Source organism: Mirounga leonina, unplaced genomic scaffold (assembly GCF_011800145.1).
Source record: "Mirounga leonina isolate KUSES-001 unplaced genomic scaffold, KU_Mleo_1.0 Mir_204, whole genome shotgun sequence".
Lineage (NCBI taxonomy): Eukaryota > Metazoa > Chordata > Mammalia > Carnivora > Phocidae > Mirounga > Mirounga leonina.
The window spans coordinates 165,995-186,812 of record NW_023270513.1 but is presented as its reverse complement, the minus strand read 5'-3'; the positions used below and the strand labels follow the sequence as shown (position 1 = coordinate 186,812).

The 20,818-nt window shown below is 37.1% G+C and overlaps 1 protein-coding gene across 1 annotated transcript in view; it reads left to right on the top strand.

The window, feature by feature from the left end:
• Nucleotides 1-20,818, top strand: part of OPHN1 (oligophrenin 1) — a gene marked incomplete at its 3' end in the record, with an annotated part of 473,440 nt that overhangs the window by 296,888 nt on the left and 155,734 nt on the right. The window contains exon 7 of the mRNA XM_035028614.1: nt 18,384-18,494. Coding sequence (XP_034884505.1) covers nt 18,384-18,494 — 111 coding nt within the window. The remainder of the gene's footprint in view (nt 1-18,383; nt 18,495-20,818) is intronic.

Here is a 20,818-nt window from a genome sequence, read left to right as displayed (position 1 = left end):
ATCTATAACTGAGATACAAACACAAATGGAGGTCATGAAAATGAGGATGGATGAAGCAGAGGACTGAATCAGTGATACAGAAGACAAAATTATGGAAAACAATGAAGCCAAAAGGAAGTGGAAAAGAAAATTAATGGACTATGAAGGAAGACTTAGAGAACTCGGCAAATTAGTGAAATATAATAACATTCGTATTATAGGAGTCTCAGAAGATGAAGAGAGAGATAAACGGGCAGAAGCTTTATTCGAACAAATTATAGCTGAAAACTTCCCCAATCTGGGGAAGGAAAGAGACATCAAAATCCAAGAAGCACAGAGAACTCCCATTATATTCAACAAAAGCTGGTCATTGCCAAAGCATATCATAGTCAAATTCACAAAATACACAGATAAGGAAAGAATCCTGAAAGCAGCAAGGGAAAAAAAGGTTCTTAACCTACAAAGGAAGACATGTCAGGTTTGCAGTGGATCAGTCCACAGAGATTTGGCAGGGCAGAAAACAGTGGAAGGCAATATTCAATGTGCTGAATGGGAAAAATATGCAGCCAATAATTCTTTATCCAGCAAGGCTGTCATTCAAAATAGGAGACTTAAAGAGTTTTCAAGATAAACAAAAACTAAAGGAGTTTGTGAGCACTAAATCAGCCCTGCAAGAAATATTAAGAGGGACTCTTAGAGTGGGGAGGAGGGGGGAAAGACCAAAAGTAACAAAAACTGGAAAGAACCAGAGAACATCACCAGAAACTGCAAGTCTATAGGTAACACAATGGAACTAAATTCGTATCTCTAAATAATCACCCTGAATGTAAAAAAAACACCAATCAAAAGACATAGAGTATCAGAATTGATAAGAAAACAAGATCCATCTATATGCTACCTACAAGACACTCACTTTAGATCTAAAGACACCTGCAGATTGAACGTGAGGGGATGGAGAACAATCTATCATGCTAATGGATGTCAAAGGAAAGCTAGAATAGACATACTTACAGCAGAGAAACTAGATTTTAAAATAAAGACTGTAAGAAGAGATGAAGGAAGGCATTATATCATAATTAAGTGATCTATAAATGAAAGCACAACAACCCAAAACCTTTGGGATGCAGCAAAAGCAGTCCTAAGAGGGAAGTACAGTGCAGGACACGCCTACCTCAAGAAGCAAGAAAAGTCTCAAATACACAACCTAATCTTAAAACCTAAAGGATCAGGGCACCTGGGTGGCTCAGTTGTTAAGTGTCTGCCTTCAGCTCAGGTCATGGTCCCAGAGTCCTGGGATCGAGTCCTACATGGGGCTCCCTGCTCAGCGGGAGGCCTGCTTCTCCCTCTCCTACTCCCCCTGCTTGAGTTCCCTCTCTTGCTGTGTCTCTCTCTGTCAAATAAGTAAATAAAATCTTGGGGCGCCTGGGTGGCTCATTCGTTAAGCATCTGCCTTCGGCTCAGTTCATGATCCCAGGGTCCTGGGATCGAGCCCCGCATCAGGCTCCCTGCTCCGTGGGAAGCCTGCTTCTCCCTCTCACACTCCCCTTGCTTGTGTTCCCTCTCTCTGTGTGTCTCTCTCTGTCAAATAAATAAATTAAAAAAATCTTAAAAATAAATAAATAAATAAATAAATAAATAAATAAATAAATAAAATCTTTTTAAAAAACCTAATGGAGCTAGAAAAGGAACTGCAAATAAAACCTAAAGTCAGGAGAAGAGAAATAATAAAGATTACAGCAGAAATTAATGATATAGAATAAAAACCAGTAGAATGGATTAATGAAACTAAGAGGTAGTTCTTCAAAAGAATTAATAAAATTGATAAACTCCTAGCCAGACTTATCAAAAAGAAAAGAGGAAGGACCAAAATAGATAAAATCATGAATGAAAGAGGAGAGATCACAACCAACACCACAGAAAAACAAACAATTGTAAGAGAACACTATGAAAAATTATGTGCCAACAAACTGGGAAACCTGGAAGAAATGGAGAAATTCCTAGAAACTTACAAACTACCAAAACTGAAACAGGAAGAAATAGAAAATTTGAGCAGACCCCCCCCAGCAAAGAAATTGAATCATTAATCAAAAATCTCCCAGGATACAAAAGTTCTGAGCCAGATCGCATCCCAGGGGAATTCTACCAGACATTTAGAGAAGAGTTAACACCTATTCTTCGCAAACTATTCCAAAAAATAGAAATGGAAGGAAAGTTTCCAAACTCATTCTATGAGGCCACTATTACCTTAATTCCAAAACCAGACAAAGACCTCAGTATAAAGGAAAATTATAGGCCAATATCCATGATGAACATTGATGCAAAAATTCTCTATAAAATACTAGCAAATCAAATTCCACAGTACATTAAAAGAGTTATTCACCACAATCAAGTGGGATTTATTCTTGGACTGTAGGGACTGGGTCAATATGTGTAAATCAATCAACATGATACACCATATTAATAAAAGAAAAAATAAGAACCATATGATCCTTTCAATAGGTGCAGAAAAAGCATTTGAGAAAATACAGCACCGTTTCCTGATAAAAATGCTCAACAAAGTAGGGATAGATGGACCAAACCTCAACCTCATAAAGGCCATATACAAAAGACCCACAGCTAATATCATCTCCAGTGGAGAAAAACTGAGAACCTTTCCCCTATGGTCAGGAATAAGACTCGGATGGATGTCCACTCTCACCATTACTATTTAACATACCTCTGGATATCTTAGCCTGAGCAATCAGACAACAAGAAGGAAAAAAAAGGCATGCAAATTGGCATGAAAGACATCAGACTTTCACTATGTGCAGACAACATGATACTCTATGTAAAATACCCAAGAGACTGCCAAAAAATTGCTAGAATGAATACATGAATTCAGCAAATTTGCAGGATATAAAATCAATGTGCAGAAATCTGTTGTATTTCTATACACCAATAACTAAGCAGAAGACAAATAAATCAAGGAATTGATTTCATTTGCAATTGTACCAACAACAATAAGATACCTGGTATAAATCTAACTAAAGAAATAAAAGATCTAGACTGGAGAAAAGGTGGCAGAGGAGTACGGGACCCTATTCCAACTGTTCCCTGGAATTGAGCTGGATATCTACCAGACCACTCTGAGCACCCACGAAATCAACCTGGGACATAAGAAAATAGATCCAGATCTCTACAAACAGAATATTGCAGGTGGCTGGTTTCAAGGTTCGAAGCAGGGAGCCGTGATTCTGCGGGCAGATATCGGAGGATAAACGGCAGTGGGAGGCAGCCTGGCCATGGGGATCCTACACCACCGGTGAGCAACAGCCTCGTGCACTGGGGATGGGGCACAGACTCGCAGACCGGTAGTGTCAGGGAAAGGACTTTAGGAAGCCCCCAGGATGGAAACCCGGAGTGATGGGATCGTGCATGCGAACTGGGAGCGGCTGGCACTTGGAGAAGCACAAAGGGCAGAGACGTACCCCAACCTGGAGGCAGGACTGGGAGTGCTGCAGAGGAATGCACAACCCAGGACGCTGCAGTTTATAGCAGCACAGACAGAGAAGGAAATAGTGTGGCCTGGAGAGCTCACTAAAGAACAGACTGCAATCTCTCTGCTCTGAGGCAGAGGTTTGGAAACAGTCTCTTCTGCTCTTATTCAGAAGAGACGTGGAAAGCCGCCAGGGAAAGCCACTGGAGAACAAAAGCCCCCAAAATCTGGTTCTCACTGAGCCCATCCCCTGCCACAGGGGTGCAGGAAACTCTGCCCAAACAGGGTTGCCTGAGTAACAGCGCGGCAGGCCCCTCCCCCAGAAGACAGGCTAGGAAAACAAGAGGCCAGCAACCCTAAAGTCCCTAGAAAACAGGTGCATCTTGCTTGGGTTCTGGTCAATAATTTGGACTCTATACATTCCCTCAACCACCCCTCAACAGAATGACCAGGAGGAGGAACTCCCAAAACAGAAAAGACTCAGAGTTTATGACTTATGCCGCAGATTTACAAATGGATTTAGATATAACCAAGATGTCGGAGATGGAATTCAGGCTAGCAATTGTGAAGACAATGGCTAGAATGGAGAAATCAATTAATGGCAACATAGAGTCTCTAAGGGCAGAAATGAAAGCTGAATTGGCAGAACTTAAAAATGCTATCCATGAGATCCAATGTAATCTAGATAATCTAACAGTTAGGGTAAGCTAGGCAGAAGAACGAATAAGTGACCTGGAAGGCAATTTAATAGATAAAAAGGGAAAAGAGGAGGCCAGGGAAAAACATCTCAGAATCCATGAAAATAGAATCAGAGAAATAAGTGACACCATGAAGCGTTCCAATGTAAGAATTATTGGAATCCCAGACGGAGTGGAGAGAGAGAGAGGACTAGAAAATATATTTGAGCAAATCGTAGCTGAGAACTTCCCTAATCTGGGGAATGAAACAAACATTCGTGTCCTAGAGGCAGAGAGGACCCTCCCAAGATCAAGGAAAACAGGCCAACACCCCGTCATGTAATAGTAAAACTTGCAAATCTTAGAACCAAGGAAACCATCTTTTTTTTAATTAGGGTTTTATTTATTTATTTATTTATTATGTTTTTTTTTCTTATATTAATCCCCATACATTACATCATTAGTTTTAGATGAAGTATTCCATGATTCATTGTTTGTGCATAACACCCAGTGCTCCATGCAGAATGTGCCCTCCTCAATACCCACCACCAGGCTAACCCATCCTCCCACCCCCTCCCCTCTAGAACCCTGTTTGTTTTTCAGAGTCCATCATCTCTCATGGTTCGTCCACCCCTCTGATTTCCCCCGCTTCATTCTTCCCCTCCCGCTACCTTCTTCTTCTTTTTTTTTCTTAACATATATTGCATTATTTGTTTCAGAGGTACAGATCTGAGATTCAACAGTCTTGCACAATTCACAGCGCTCACCATAGCACATACCCTCCCCAATGTCTTATCACCCAGTCACCCCATCCCTCCCACCCTACCCCCCACTCCAACAACACTCAGTTTGTTTCCTGCGATTAAGAATTCCTCATATCAGTGAGATCATATGATACATGTCTTTCTCTGTTTGACTTATTTCACTCAACATAATACCCTCCAGTTCCATCCACGTCGTTGCAAATGGCAAGATTTCATTCCTTTTGATGGCTGCATAATATTCCATTGTATATATATACCACATCTTCTTTATCCATTCATCTATTGATGGACATCTTGGCTCTTTCCACAGTTTGGCTATTGTGGACATTGCTGCTATAAACATCGGGGTGCACGTACCCCTTCGGATCCCTACTTTTGTATCTTTGGGGTAAATACCCAGTAGTGCAATTGCTGGATCATATGGTAGCTCTATTTTCAACTTTTTGAGGAACCTCCATATAGTTTTCCAGAGTGGCTGCACCAGCTTGCATTCCCACCAACAGTGGAGGAGGGTTCCCCTTTCTCCGCATCCCCGCCAACATCTGTCCTTTCCTGACTTGTTAATTTTAGCCATTCTGACTGGTGTGAGGTGGTATCTCATTGAGGTTTTGATTTGGATTTCCCTGATGCTGAGCGATATTGAGCACTTTTTCATGTGTCTGTTGGCCATTTGGATGTCTTCTTTGGAAAAATGTCTGTTCATGTCTTCTGCCCATTTCTTGATTGGATTCTTCGTTCTTTGGGTGTTGAGTTTGATGAGTTCTTTATAGATTTTGGATACTAGCCCTTTATCGGATATGTCATTTGCAAATATCTTCTCCTATTCTGTCGGTTGTCTTTTGGTTTTGTTGACTGTTTCCTTTGCTGTGCAAAAGCTTTTTATCTTGATGAAGTCCCAATAGTTCATTTTTGCCCTTGCTTCCCTTGCCTTTGGCGATGTTTCTAGGAAGAAGTTGCTTCGGCTGAGGTCAAAGAGGTTGCTGCCTGTGTTCTCCTTTAGGATGTTGATGGACTCGTGTCTCACAGTGAGGTCTTTCAACCATTTGGAGTCTATTTTTGTGTGTGGTGTAAGGAAATGGTCCAGTTTCATTCTTCTGCATGTGGCTATCCAATTTTCCCAACACCATTTGTTGAAGAGACTGTCTTTGTTCCATTGGACATTCTTTCCTGCTTTGTCGAAGATTAGTTGACCATAGATTTGAGGGTCCATTTCTGGGCTCTCTCTTCTGTTCCATTGATCTATGTGTCTGTTTTTGTGCCAGTACCATGCTGTCTTGATGATGACAGCTTTGTAATAGAGCTGGAAGTCCGGAATTGTGATGCCGCCGGCTTTGCTTTTCTTTTTCAACATTCCTCTGGCTATGCGGTGTCTTTTCTGGTTCGATACAAATTTTAGGGTTATTTGTTCCATTTCTTGGAAAAAAGTGGATGGTATTTTGATGGGGATTGCATTGAATGTGTAGATTGCTCTAGGTAGCCTTGACATCTTCACAATATTTGTTCTTCCAATCCATGAGCATGGAACGTTTTTCCATTTCTTTGTGTCTTCCTCAATTTCTTTCATGAGTATTTTATAGTTTTCTGAGTACAGATCCTTTGTCTCTTTGGTTAGATTTATTCCTAGGTATCTTATGGTTTTGGGTGCAATTGTAAATGGGATCGACTCCTTAATTTCTCTTTCTTCTGTCTTGTTGTTGGTGTATAGGAATGCCACTGACTTCTGTGCATTGATTTTATATCCTGCCACTTTACTGAATTCCCAAGGAAACCATCTTAAGGGCAGTTAGGGGGAAGAGATTCCTTACGTACAGTGGGAGGAACATCGGAATAATGTCAGACCTATCCACAGAGACCTGGCAAGCCAGAAAGGCCTGGCAAGACCTATTCAGGGTAGTAAACGAGAAGAATATGCAGCCAAGAATACTTTATCTGGCAAGGCTCTCATTTAGAATGGATGGAGAGGTGCAGAGCTTCCAAGACCAGCAGAAACTGAAAGAATATTTGACCACTAAGCCGGCCCTGCAAGAAATATTAAGGGGGGGTTGTAAAAAGGAGAAGGACCCCAAGGATGATATACAACAGAAATTTACAGGGACAATCTATAAAAACAACGTCTTCACAGGCAACATGACAATTAATTCATATCTTTCAATAATCACTCTCAACGTGTATGGCCTAAATGTTCCCAGAAAACGGCACAGGGTTGCAGATTGGATAAAAAGACAGGACCCATCCATATGCTGTCTACAAGAGACTCATTTCGAACCTAAAGTTACGTTGAGACTGAAAGTGAAAGGATGGAGATCCATCTTCCATGCCAGCGGACCTCAAAAGAAAGCTGGGGTAGCAATTCTTATATCAGACAAATTAGATTTTAAACTAAAGTGTGTAGTTAGAGACAGAGAAGGACACTATATCATTTTTAAAGGGTCTATCCAACAAGAAGATCTAACAATTGTAAATATCTATGCCCCCAACATGGGAGCAGCCATCTACATAAGCCAACTGTTCACCAAAATAAAGAGTCATATTGATAACAATACATTAATTGTAGGAGACCTCAATACTCCATTCTCAGCAATGGACAGATCATTTAAGCAGAAAATCAACAAAGAAACAAGACCTTTTAAGGACACACTGGACCAGATGGACCTCATATATATTTACAGAACATTCCACCCTAAAACAACAGAATACTCATTCTTCTCGAGCACACACGGAACTTTCTCCAGAATAGACCACGTACTGGGTCACAAATCAGGTCTCAACTGATACGAAAAGATTGAGATTTTTCCCTGCATATTCTCAGACCACAATGCTTTAAAACTGGAACTCAACGAAAAGAAAAATTTGGCAGAAATTCAAACATTTGGAAACTAAAGACCACTCTGCTCAAGAATGTTTGGGTCAACCAGGAGATCAAAGAAGAACTTAAAAGAATTCATGGAAACCAATGAGAACGAAAACACATAGGTCCTAAGCCTATGGGATATTGTAAAGGCAGTCCTAAGGGGGAAATACATAGCCGTCCAAGCCTCACTCAAAAAAATAGAAAAATCCCGAAATCACGAACTAACTCTACACCTTAAAGAACTAGAGAAAAAGCAACAAACGATGCCTAAGCCATGCATTAGAAGAGAAATAATTCAGATTAGAGCAGAGATCAATGAATTAGAAACCAGAAACACAGTAGATCAGATCAATGAAACTAAAAGCTGGTTCATTGGAAGAATTAATAAGATTGATAAACCACTGGCCAGACTCATCCAAAAGAAAAGAGAAAGGACCCAAATCAATAAAATGATGAATGAAAGGGGTAGATCACGAATAACACCAAGGAAATACAAACAATTATTAGAAATTATTATCAACAACTATATGCCAATAATCTGAGCAATCTGGATGAAATGGATCCCTTCCTGGAGTCCTATAAGCTGCCATGGCTGAAACAGGAAGAAATTGACAACCTGAATAGGCCAATAACCAGTAATGAGATTGAAGCAGTGATCAAAAACCTCCCAAAAAACAAGAGTCCAGGGCCTGGTGGATTCCCTGGGGAATTCTACCAAACATTGAAAAAGAAATAAGACGTGTTATCCTGAAACTGTTTCAAAAAATAGAAACAGAAGGAAAGCTTCCGGAGTCATTTTATGAAGCCAGCATTTCCTTAATCCCCAAACCAGGCAAAGACCCCATCAAAAAGGAGAATTTCAGACCGATATCCCTGATGAATATGGATTCCAAAATCCTCAACAAAATCCTAGCTAATAGGATCCAACAATGCATTAAAAGGATCATCCGCCACGACCAAGTGGGATTTATCCCTGGATGCTTGGGTAGTTCAACATTTGCAAATCAATCAGTGTGATAGAACACATTAATAAGAGGAGGGAGAAGAACCATATGGTCCTTTCAGTTGATGCAGAAAAAGCATTTGACAAAATACAACATCCTTTCCTGATTAAAACTCTTCAGAGTATAGGGAAAGAGAAATATTCCTTAAGTTCATAAAATCCATCTATGAAAATCCCACAGCGAATATCATCCTCAGTGAGGAAAAGCTGAGAGTCTTTCCATTAAGATCAGGAGCCCGTCAAGTTGCCCCCTCTTGCCATTATTGTTCAACATTGTGCTAGAAGTCCCAGTACCAACAATCAGACAACAAAAAGAAATAAAAGGTATTCAAATTGGCAAAGAAGAAGTCAATCTCCCTCTTTTCCCAGATGACATGATACTTTATGTGGAAAATCCAAAAGACTCCACCCCCAAATTACTAGGACTCATCCAGCAATTCAGTAATATGGCAGGATACAAAATCAATGCACAGAAATGAGTTGCTTTCTTATACACTAACAACGCAACTGTAGAAAGAGAATTTAGAGAATTGATTCCATTTACAATAGCACCAAAAAGCATAAGATACCTCGGAATAAACCGAACCAAAGAGGTAAAGGATGTGTACTCTAGGAACTACAGAATACTCATGAAAGAAAATGAAGAAGGCATAAAAAGATGGAAAAATATTCCATGCTCATGGATTGGAAGAATAAACACTGTTAAATTGTCTATGCTACCCAGAGCAATCTATATCTTCAGTGCCATCTCGATCAAAATTCCAATGACATTTTTCAAAGTGCTGGAACAAACAATCCTAAAATTTGTATGGAATCAGAAAAGACCCCGAATCGCCAAGGAGATGTTGAAAAAGAAAAATAAAGCTGGGGGCATCACGTTGCCTGATTTCAAGCTATATTACAAAGCTGTGATTGCCAAGATAGCATGGTAATGGCACAAAATCAGACATATAGACCAATGGTACAGAATAGAGAACCCAGATATGGACCTTCAACTCTGTCATCAAATAATCTTTGACAAAGCAGGAAAAAACATGCAATAGAAAAAAGACAGTCTGTTCAATAAATGGTGCTGGGAAAATTTACCACCCCATACAGAAGAATGAAACTCGACCATTCTCTAACACCATACACAAAAGTCAAAATGGATGATAGACCACAGTGTGAGACAGGAATCCATCAAAATCCTAGAGGAGAACATAGGCAGTACCCTCTTTGACATCGGCCACAGCAACTTCTTTCAAGATACATCTCCAAACGCTAGTGAAACAAAAGCAAAAATGAACTTTTGGGACTTCATCATGATAAAAAGCTTCTGCACAGGAAAGGAAATAGTCAACAAAACAAAGAGGCAACCCACAGAATTGGAGAAGATATTTGCAAATGGCGCTACAAATAAATTGCTGGTATCCAAAATTTATATATAACGAACTTCTCAAACTCAACACCCAAAAACCAAATAATCATGTCAGAAAATGGGCAGAAGATATGAAAAGACACTTCTCTGAAGAAGACATACTAATGGCTAACAGACACATGAAAAAATGTTCATCATCATTAGCCATCAGGGAAATTCAAATCAAAACCACATTGAGATACCACCTTACACCAGTTAGAATGGCCAAAATGGACAGGGAAAGAATCAACAAATGTTGGAGAGGTTGTGGAGAAAGGGGAACCTTCTTACACTGTTGGTGGGAATGCAAGTTGGTACAGCCACTTTGGTAAACAGTGTGGAGGTTCCTCAAAATTTTAAAAATAGAGCTACCCTATGACCCAGCAATTGCACTCCTGGGTATTTACCCCAAAGACACAGATGTAGTGAAAAGAAGGGCCATATGCACCCCAATGTTCATAGCAGTAATGTCTGCAATAGCCAAACTGTGGAAAGAGCTGAGATGCCCTTCAATGGATGAATGGATCAAGAAGATGTGGTCCATATATACAATGGAATATTACTCAGCCATCTGAAAGGATGAATACCCAACTTTTACATCAACATGGATGGGACTGGAGGAGATTATGCTAAGTGAAATAAGTCAAGCAGAGAAAGTCAATTATCATATGGTTTCACTTATTTGTGGAACATAAGGAATAGCATGGAGAGCATTAGGAGAAGAACCAGAAAAATGTAGGGGGGAGATTCAGAGGGAGAGATGAACCATGAGAGACTCTGGACTCTGAGAAACAAATAGGGTTTTATAGGGGAGGCGGTAGGGGGGATTGTTTAGCCCGGTGGTGGGTATTAGGGAGGGCACGAACTGCATGGAGCACTGGGTGTTAAACAAAAACAATGGATCATGGATCACCACATCAAAAACTAATGATGTATTGTATGGTGACTAACATAACATAATAAAATTTAAAAAAAATAAAAATAAATAAAAAAAATAATTCATCAATTAAAAAAAAGAAAAGATCTATAGTCTCAAAACTATAGAGCAGTTATGAAAGAATTTGAAGAGGACACAGAGAAGTGTAAAAGCATTCCAAGCTCATGGATTGAAAGAAGAAACATTGTTAAAATGTCTATACTATCCGGTGCAGTTTACACATTTAATGTGATTCCCATCAAAATACTACCATCATTTTACCCAGAACTAGAATCAACAAATCTAAAATTTGTATGGAACACAAAAAAACCCAAATAGCGAAAACAATTCTGAAACACAAATACAAAACTGGAGGCATCAGAATTCCAGATTTCCAGCTATATTACAAAGCTGTAGTCATCAAGACAGTGTAGTATTGGCACAAAGACATACACATAGATCAATGGTACAGAATAGAGAATTTAGAATTGGACCCACATTTCTATGGTCACGAAGTCTTCAACAAAGCAGGAAAGTCTATCCAATGTAAAAAAGACTGTCTCTTCAACAAATTGTGTTGGGATAACTGGACAGCAGCATGTTTGATGAATGAATGTGGACCACTGTCTGACACTGTCCAAAAAATAAATTCAAAATGGATGAAAGACCTTAATGGGAGACAGGAAACCATCAAAATCCTATAGGATAACACACACAGAAACCTCTTTGACCTTGACCATAGCAACTTCTTACTAGACACGTCACAACAGGCAGGGAAACAAAAGCAAAAATGAATTGTTGGGGCTTCTTCAAGATAAAAACCTCTTCACTGCAAAGGAAACAATCAACAAAACTAAAAGGCAGCCTATAGAATGGGAGAAGACATTTGCAAATGACATAGCTGGTATAGGGTTAGGATCCAATATCCACAAAGAACTTAGCAAACTCAATACCCCAATAACAAATAACCCAGTTAAGAAATGGGTAGAAGACATGAATAGACACTTTTCTCAAAAAGACATCCAGAAAGCTAACAGACACATGAAACGATGCTCAATATCATTCATCATCAGGGAAATACAAATGAAAAACCATGATGAGATACCATCTCACACCTGTCAGGATGGCTAAAATTAATAAAACAAGAAAGAACAGGTGTTGGAGGGGATTTGGAGAAAGGGGAGCCCTCTTGCACCATTGGTGGGAATGCAAAGTGGTGTAGCCACTCTGGAGAACAGTATGGAGGTTCCTTATAGGGTTAAAAATAGAACTACCCTAAAATCCAGCTATTGCACTAATAAGCATTTCCCCAAAGGATACAAAATACATATTTAAAAGGGGTGCATGCACCCGAATGTTTATAGCACCATTATCAACTATAGCCAAACGATGGAGAAAGCCCACATCTCCATCAACTGAAGAATGGATAAAGAATATTTGGTATATATACAAAATGGAATATTACTCAGCCATAAAAAGGATGAAATATTGCCATTTGCAATGATGTGCATCGAGCTAGAATGTATTCTGCTAAGTGAAATAAGTCAGTCAGAGAATGACAAATACCATATGATCTCACTCATTTGGAACTTAAGAAAGAAAATACATGTACACGTGTGAAAGGGGAATATAAAAGCAGGAGAGAGGGAAGCAAGTCTTACGAGACTCTTAATGATAGAGAACAAATTCAGTATTGATGGGGGGATGTGAGTGGGGGTCAGCTAGATGGGTGATGGTTATTAAATTGGGTACTTTTTCTAATGAGCACTGGGTGTTTTATGTAATTGATGAATCACTGAATTCTACTCCAGAAACCAATATTACCCGTATGTTAACTACGTGATATTTAGATTAAATTTTTTTAATTAATTTAATAAAAATTAAGAAAAAACTTATCACCAAGTCCAAGGTAACCTATGTTTTCTCTTCAGTAATCTTAGAGTATTAGAGTTTTGCTTTTTACAATTAGTTCTGTGGTTTATTTGGGGTTAATTGTTGGAAAAAAATGTCTTTCTAGATTCATTTTTTTTTTGCATGAGGATGTGCAGTTGTACCAGCACAATTTGTTGACAAGACTATCTTTGCTTTTCTTGAATTGCCTTTGCTCCATTGTCAGAGATTGACTGACTATATTTATTTATAAATATACCTTTCAGGTTTTCTATTCTGTTCCTTTGATCTATTTGTCTATTCTTTCACCAGTGGCACATTGTTTTGATTACTATAGCTTTACAGGAAATTTGAAGCCAGATAATGTCAATACTTTAATTTGTTTTTCTCTCCCAATATTGGGTTGGGTTTTCTAGATTTTTTTTTCCCTCTCTGTATAAACTTCAGCGTAGCTTTGTTGATATACAGAAAATAGCTTGCACTGATTTTGAATTGGATTGCACTGAATGTATAGATCAAGTTGTGAAGAAATGACATCTTCATAATATTTTCTTTCTATGCCTATACATGTAATATCTCTTGATTAATGTAGATCTTTGATTTCCTTTATTAGTTTTATATTTTTCTTTATATAGACCTTATGCATATTTTATATGCCAAAGTATTTCAAATTTTCTTCTAATGCAAGTTGTTTTGTGTTTTTCACTTCAGATTCCAATTGTCCACTGTTAATATGTAGGAATTGACTTTTGTACATCAACTTTGTATCCTGCAGTTGTACTATGTAGTTACTGATTAGTTCCAACAGATTTTTGTTGATTCTTTTGGGACTTTTCTACACACACAATTGTGTCTTGTGTGAACAAAGATAGTTTTACTACTTCCTTCCCAATGTATATATCTTTTATCTCCTTTTCTTATTGCACTAGCTTGGAATTCCACTATGATTTGAATAGGAGTTGTTACTGATCTTAGAGGGAAAGCATCTAGTTTCTCACCATCAAATATGATGTTAGCTGTAGGTTTTTTGCAGATGTTCTTTATCAAATTAAGGAAGTTCCCATATAATTTTAGGTTTTTGAATGTTTTTCTCATAAATGGATGGATGTTGGATTTTGTCAAATATTTTTTCTATATCTGTTGGTATGATCATATGATTTTTAGTCTTTGGGTTGTTGATGTGATGATCTACATCAATTGATTTTTGAATGTTTCACCAGCCTAGCATATGTGGAATAAATCCCATGTGGTCTTGTATATTTTTTAAATATAATTTATATATAATTTTTTAGACCTTGTTGGATTTGATTTGCTAATATTTTGTTTAGAATTTTTTCATCTATGTTTATGAGGTATACTGATTTGTACATTTCCTTTATTGTAATGTTTTTGTCTGGTTTTAGTGTCAGGGTAATGCTGGCCTCAGAGAATTAGTTAGGAAATATTCCCTCTGATTCTATTTTCTGGGAGAGAGTGTAGAACTTTGGGATCATTTCTTCTTTAAAATATCTAGTAAAATTCACCAGTGAACCCACCATGGCCTAGTGCTTTCTTTTTTGGAAGGCTTTTAATTATTTATTTAATTCCTTTAATAAATATCAATCCTTCAGTTTGTATGATTTCACGGTGTGTGAGTTTTGTGAGATTGTGTCTTTCAAGGAATTGGTTTATTTCTTTTAGGTTATCAAATTTTAGGCCATAGAGTTGTTATAAATACTCCCTCATTATCCTTTTAATATCCATGAGATCAGTAGTGATGACCCCTCTTTCATTTCTGACATTTTAAATTTAGGTCTTCTCTTTCTTCCTTAAGCTGGCTATAGTCTTATCAATTTTCTTGATGTTTTGAATTGACCAGCTTTTGAGTTTGTTGATTTTTTCTATGATTTCCTGTTAATTTTATTGGTTTCCTTAAATATTGTTATTATTTATTTTCTTCTGTTTATTCTGGTTGTAATTTGCTCTTCTTTTTCTGGTTTACTAAGGCAGAATCTTAAATTACTGATTTTAGATTTCTTCTAATATATGCCTTTCATGCTATAAACATTTCTGTAAGCATTGCCTTCACTGCATCCACAAATACTAAGTTGCAGTTTCTTTGTCATTTAGTTCAAAATATTTTTTGTTTTCTCTTACGAATTCTTCTTTTACCTATGTATCAGTTAGAAATGTGCTGTTTAATCTCTTAAGTATTTTGGCAGGTTCCAGTCATTGCTTGTTATTGACTTCTAGTTTAATTTAATTGTGGTCTGAGAGCATACTTTGTATGATTACTATTCTTCTGAATTTATTCAGGTGTATTGTATGTCCCAGAATGTGGTTGATCATGGTGCTTGTTCTATGTGAACTTGAAATAAGGTGTGTTCTGCTGTTGTTAGATAAAGTGTTCTGCAGATGTTAATTAGATCCTGTTGGTTGATGGTGCTGTTCAATTCAGTTATGTGTTTACTGATTTTCTGCCTCAATTACTGAGAGAGGAATGTTGAAATTTCCAACTCTAATTGTGGATTCATTTATTTTTACCAGTTTTTGGCCTCACATGTTTTGATTTTCTATTATACATAATAAGGGTTGTTATATCTTCTTAGAGAATTGACCCATTTATCATTATGTTATGCCCCTCTTTTCCCCTGACAGGTTTTGTTGCTCTGAAGTCTCCTTTTTCTGAAATTAATATAGCTACTCCAGCTTTCTTTTGATATCTGTCAGCATGGAATATCTTTCCATACCTTTGCTTTTAGTCTCTCTCTGTCATTTATATTTCAAGTGATGTCTTATGCATAACATATATTTGGCTCTTATTTTTTATGCACTTTGACAGTCTCTGAGTTTTAATTGGTGTGTTTAGGCCATTAACCTTTAAAGTGATTAATATAGTTGAACAGATATCTACCGTGTTTGTTGTTTGCTACCCTTTATTTTTTTGTCCTCTTAAGTTTTTTCCTGCCTTCTCTTTTTTTAACTTAAAGTTTTATATGATTCCATTTTTTGTCCTCTCCTAGCATATGAATTATACTTTTTAAAAAACTTTTAGTGGTTAATCTTTTTTGCCATATGCATTTACAATTAATCCATGTGTACTTTCAAATAACATACTGCTGTGGCACAGGAACCTTATAACAATACTTTCAATTTCTCCCTTCAGTCCCATATAATATTTATATCATTCATTTTACTTTTTAATAACGTATAATTACCAAATACATTGTTACAATTACTATTTTGGACAAACTCTAATCTGTAAGATTAGTTAAAAATAAGAAAAAATGTCGGCGCCTGGGTGGCTCAGTCATTAAGCATCTGCCTTTTGCTTAGGTCATGATCCCAGGGTCCTGGGATCGAGCCCCGCATTGGGCTCCCTGCTCAGCGGAAAGCCTGCTTCTCCCTCTCCCACTCCCCTGCTTGTGATCCCTCTCTCACTGTGTCTGTCTGTCAAATAAATAAACAAAATCTTAAAAAAAAAAGAAAAAATGTGATTTTATTTTACCTTCCTTTATTCCTTCTCTAGTGCTCTTCTTTTCTTTATGTTGGTATGCATTTCTCACTTACATAGTTTTCCCTCTGTTTGAAGAAATTCTTGTAACATTTTTTTTTTTACAGATTTTTTTTTACAGGTTTTCTTTTTTTTCCTACAGATGCGGGGCTCGATCCCAGGATTCTGGGATCATGACCTGAGCTGAAGGCAGACACTTAACGACTGAGCCACCCAGGCACCCCTCTTATAACATTTCTTGGGTCATAATTCTACTGGCAACACATTCCTTCAATTTTTTTTTGTTTGAGAAAATCTTTAATTTTTCTTCAGTTTTGAAAAATAACATCACTGGATACAGAATTCTAAATTTGTGATTTTTCTTTCAGTATCTTAAATATCTCACTCTACTCTCTTCTTTTTGCATGGTCTCCTAAGAGAAATTTTATTCTTGCCCCGCTTTAGGTAAGGTGTTTCCTCTTGAAGATTTTCTTTCAAGATTTTTTCTGTGTCTTTAACTTTGTGCTGTTTGAATATGATATGCCTACATATAGATTTTTTTGTATTTATACTGCTGTTGTTCTCTGAGCTTTCTCTATCTTTTGTTTGGTACCTAATTTTGGAAAATTTTTAGTCATCACTTTAAGTATTTCTTATGTTTCTCCTTTTCTTCTCCATTTGGCATTCCTAGTATGCATAACTTACACCTTTTATAATTGCCCAACACTTCTTAAATATTTGACTCTATCTTTTTTATTCTTTTTTCTCTTTGCATTTCAGTTTTTGAAGTTTATATTAACATATCTTCAAGTTCAGTGATTCTTTTTACAGCTTTGTTCAGTCTGTTGATAAGCCCATTCAATTCTTCATTTCTGCTATTGTTTTTGATTTCTAGCATTTCCTTTTGATTATTTCTTCAAGTTTTCACATATCCACATATATTACTCATGTGTTTTTGTGTATTCTCTTTTTCAATTAAAGCCCTTACTGTAATTTCTGGTGTAATAATTCCACCATCCACTATCTCTGCCTTATCTAAGTTTGGTTTTGATGTTTGTTGTTTATATTCAAACTGGTTTTTGTTGTTGTTGTTGCCCTTTTGAATGCCTTGTACTATTTTGTTGTAAGCCAGGCATGATGTTCCAGGTAAAAGGAACTAAGATAAATAGACTTTTTGCATGAGGCTTTATGTTTATGTAACTAGGAGTTAAGCTGTGCTTAGTTTGCTGTTAGACTATGCTTGGTTTATTCTAGCTATTGTTCTCAGAAGCCAGAATTTCCTCTGGTATTTTTCTTTCTGTTTTCCCCGTTGTCTTTGGATTTCCTTAGAGAGGTATTCTTTTTAAAAAAATATTTGAGAGAGAGAGAGAGATGAGTGTGGGGTGTGGCAGGGGCTGAGGAAGAGAGAGACTCTCAAGCAGACTCTCCGCTGAGCTTGGATCCTGATGTGGGGCTCGATATCACAGCCCTGAGCTGAAAGCAAGGGTCAGATGCTTAACTGAGTGAGCCACCCAAGGGCCCTGAGAATTATTCTTAAATAACTGATAGTCTGATATTGTCTGCAGTAACAGGTTTCTGCTTCTGGGCTTCTGCTCTGGTAAGCTCCGATTCTCCATTTTCAACTCTCTATCCAATATTTGAGACAACTGTTTTCCCTCTGACTTCAGTTTTCTGTTGTTTCCAAGGGGAGTTGTTCATTTTCAACTTGTTTATCATTTATCTTGTGAGGATGGGTGAGATAGCTTTCAAGCTTTTTAATCGTTGGACCAGAAACCAGAAGTTTCACATTGATCACTTTTTATTTCTTGATTTATAATTCTATGTGTGTAAAATAAAAGAATTAAGATCATTACTTGATGGCTAAATTCTCCCCTAGCTCTAGCATTCTGTTGAGTCCCTAAGCAGTGACTTGCATAAATGATTATGCTGTTATGTGACATTTGCCACTCTTCTTCTACAGGCAGACCTCCAGGTGGACAAGGAGAGGCACAATTTCTTTGAGTCCTCCCTTGATTATGTTTATCAAATCCAGGAAGTTCAGGAGTCCAAGAAGTTCAACATTGTGGAGCCAGTAAGTTCTATCTGTTGATGAATAGTCTAAAAATATTTACCAAATGCCAGGTTAATGTAGATTACTTTGACCATAAAATTGAAATTTCAAAGATGGTGAAGGATATTTAATGCCTAATAATGAATATCAAGAAAATAAACACACTAGCTTGGGTTACTCTTGCTCTCTTACTAATAATATTTTATCTCTCTTCCTTACCTCCCCTCCCCCACCTTTTTTCCTCTCCCATTTTCTTTCCCCCAGCTATGATTTTTCTTTCCTTCTCTTTTTTTGCTTCCTTTCTCCTTTTCTCCCTCCTTTGATTTCTCTGTCACCCTTCCTTTTACCTTGTTCTCTTCCCTTCCTTGCTCTCATGCTTTCATAAATCTTCTAAAGTGCCTATCATATGCCAGTCAGTGTTCTAGGAGCTCATGTCCCTTGTACTCAATGACTTCCTATTGTACTATTTTTACTTCTATCTTCTTTATTTTTTTCTACTTACATCTCCTTGACTATAAAAGAGGTATGCTTTGATTTGACAACTATGTTGAATTTTAACTCTTGGTGCAGAAAAGCTAGAAAACAATTATAAGAAAAACAAAAATAACAAATTCCCCATACAGAGATAATCACTGTTAATATTTTGGCATTTTCCTTCCAGATTTTCTGTGTATCTATTATATTTCTTTCTCTATTTATATGTGTCTTTGTACTTGTAGATGTGGGTGTATGTACACCTGTGTGCAGGTCTGTGTACACATGTATATGTTTTGCACATGAGCATGTATACCTTTGTACATGTGTATCTGTCCTCACATTTTTATATATCTGTATATATATGTGTGTGCAGCCAAGTGTTTATTCATTTATACAAAAAATAATTGAGCTTCTGTTATATGTCAGGCACTGTGCTAAACACTGGGTATTCTACAGTGAATAAGACAGACTCTGTTTCTGTCTTTATGAAGACTACACTCTTACTGGGTAGACAGAAGGGAAAGAAGGATACACATAAATAAAACTAATTGTAAGTTATGATAAGGGCTAAAACAAATAACAAGAATGGGCAACTACTTTAGATGAAGTGGTCAAAGAGGAACTCTGAAAGTATCACTTAAGTTCTGAAGAAAGAGAGGATGAGGCCACATGAATAATGGGGAAATAATATTAAAACACAGAAAAACACATGTGCATGGTCCTTAAGTTAGGAAAGAATGTATGCCTGAGGGATGAAAAGATTAGTGCCTTTAGATACAGGCGATAGAAAAGTGTATGATAGGAAGGCATAGGACTTGTAATCACAGTAAAGAGTTTGGATATTAGTCTAAGTGTAGTGGGAAACCACTGATAAGTGTTAAGCTAGATATGACATGAGCTGATTTTGTTGTGTGGACAATGGCTTGGAAAAGAACAGAAGTGGAAGTAAGGAAACCAAATAGGAGGCTACTACAGCAGTCTAGGCAAGAAAAGATGTTGGTTTGGGTTAGGGTGGTGAAAGTGGAAACAGAAAAGAATGTCTGGATTAGAAATATATTTTGGTGGAAAAACTGATAGGATTTGGATTGATATGTGAGTGGAAGAGAAATCAAGGATGATTCTTTACTTTCTGGCTTGATTGAGTGGGTGGTAGTGTCATTTCCTGAGATGAGAAAGCTTGGAGGAGAAACAGAAAGATTTTGTATATGATAATATATGTGGTACACACACCCACCTGTGTGTGTGTATATATATATACACACAGACACATATATATACTTGTGTGTATGTACATAGTTGTTACATGTTTATATATATATACATATATATAGTTTGTGTTTATATTTATAATATATGCATGTGTATATGCATATGGTATATCTGTGTGCATATTTACATATACCTACCTGCTTATTTTCTAAAAAGAATAGAGCAGTTATTACTACTTCCTATTATTACACTTCACTATTGCCAGAATTGAGCGTTATTGTTTAAAGGTTTGTATTTCATAGATTAAATCATATTTTCATTGTTTTTATTTCTGTGTATTTAATTATTAATGAGGTTGAATATTTGGAACATTAAAAAAATTTTATTGATCATTTGTATGTCTTATTCTGGAACCACTCTGAAACATTTCTAATTTGAAAATGGGCTCACACTCTTTGAATCTTTTAGCATTAGGGCAGTCTTCATTAAGGTACAGAATCTTACTTTACTCATTTATTCACTTATCTATTTATTCAACAAATACTGAGTACCTACTCTGTGCCAATTCTGAGGATATAGAGAGAAAATACACAGTCTATTCCCATATGGTCCAAACTATGAATGGTTTTGTATGCTATCTGGAAAGGATCTCAATGAAT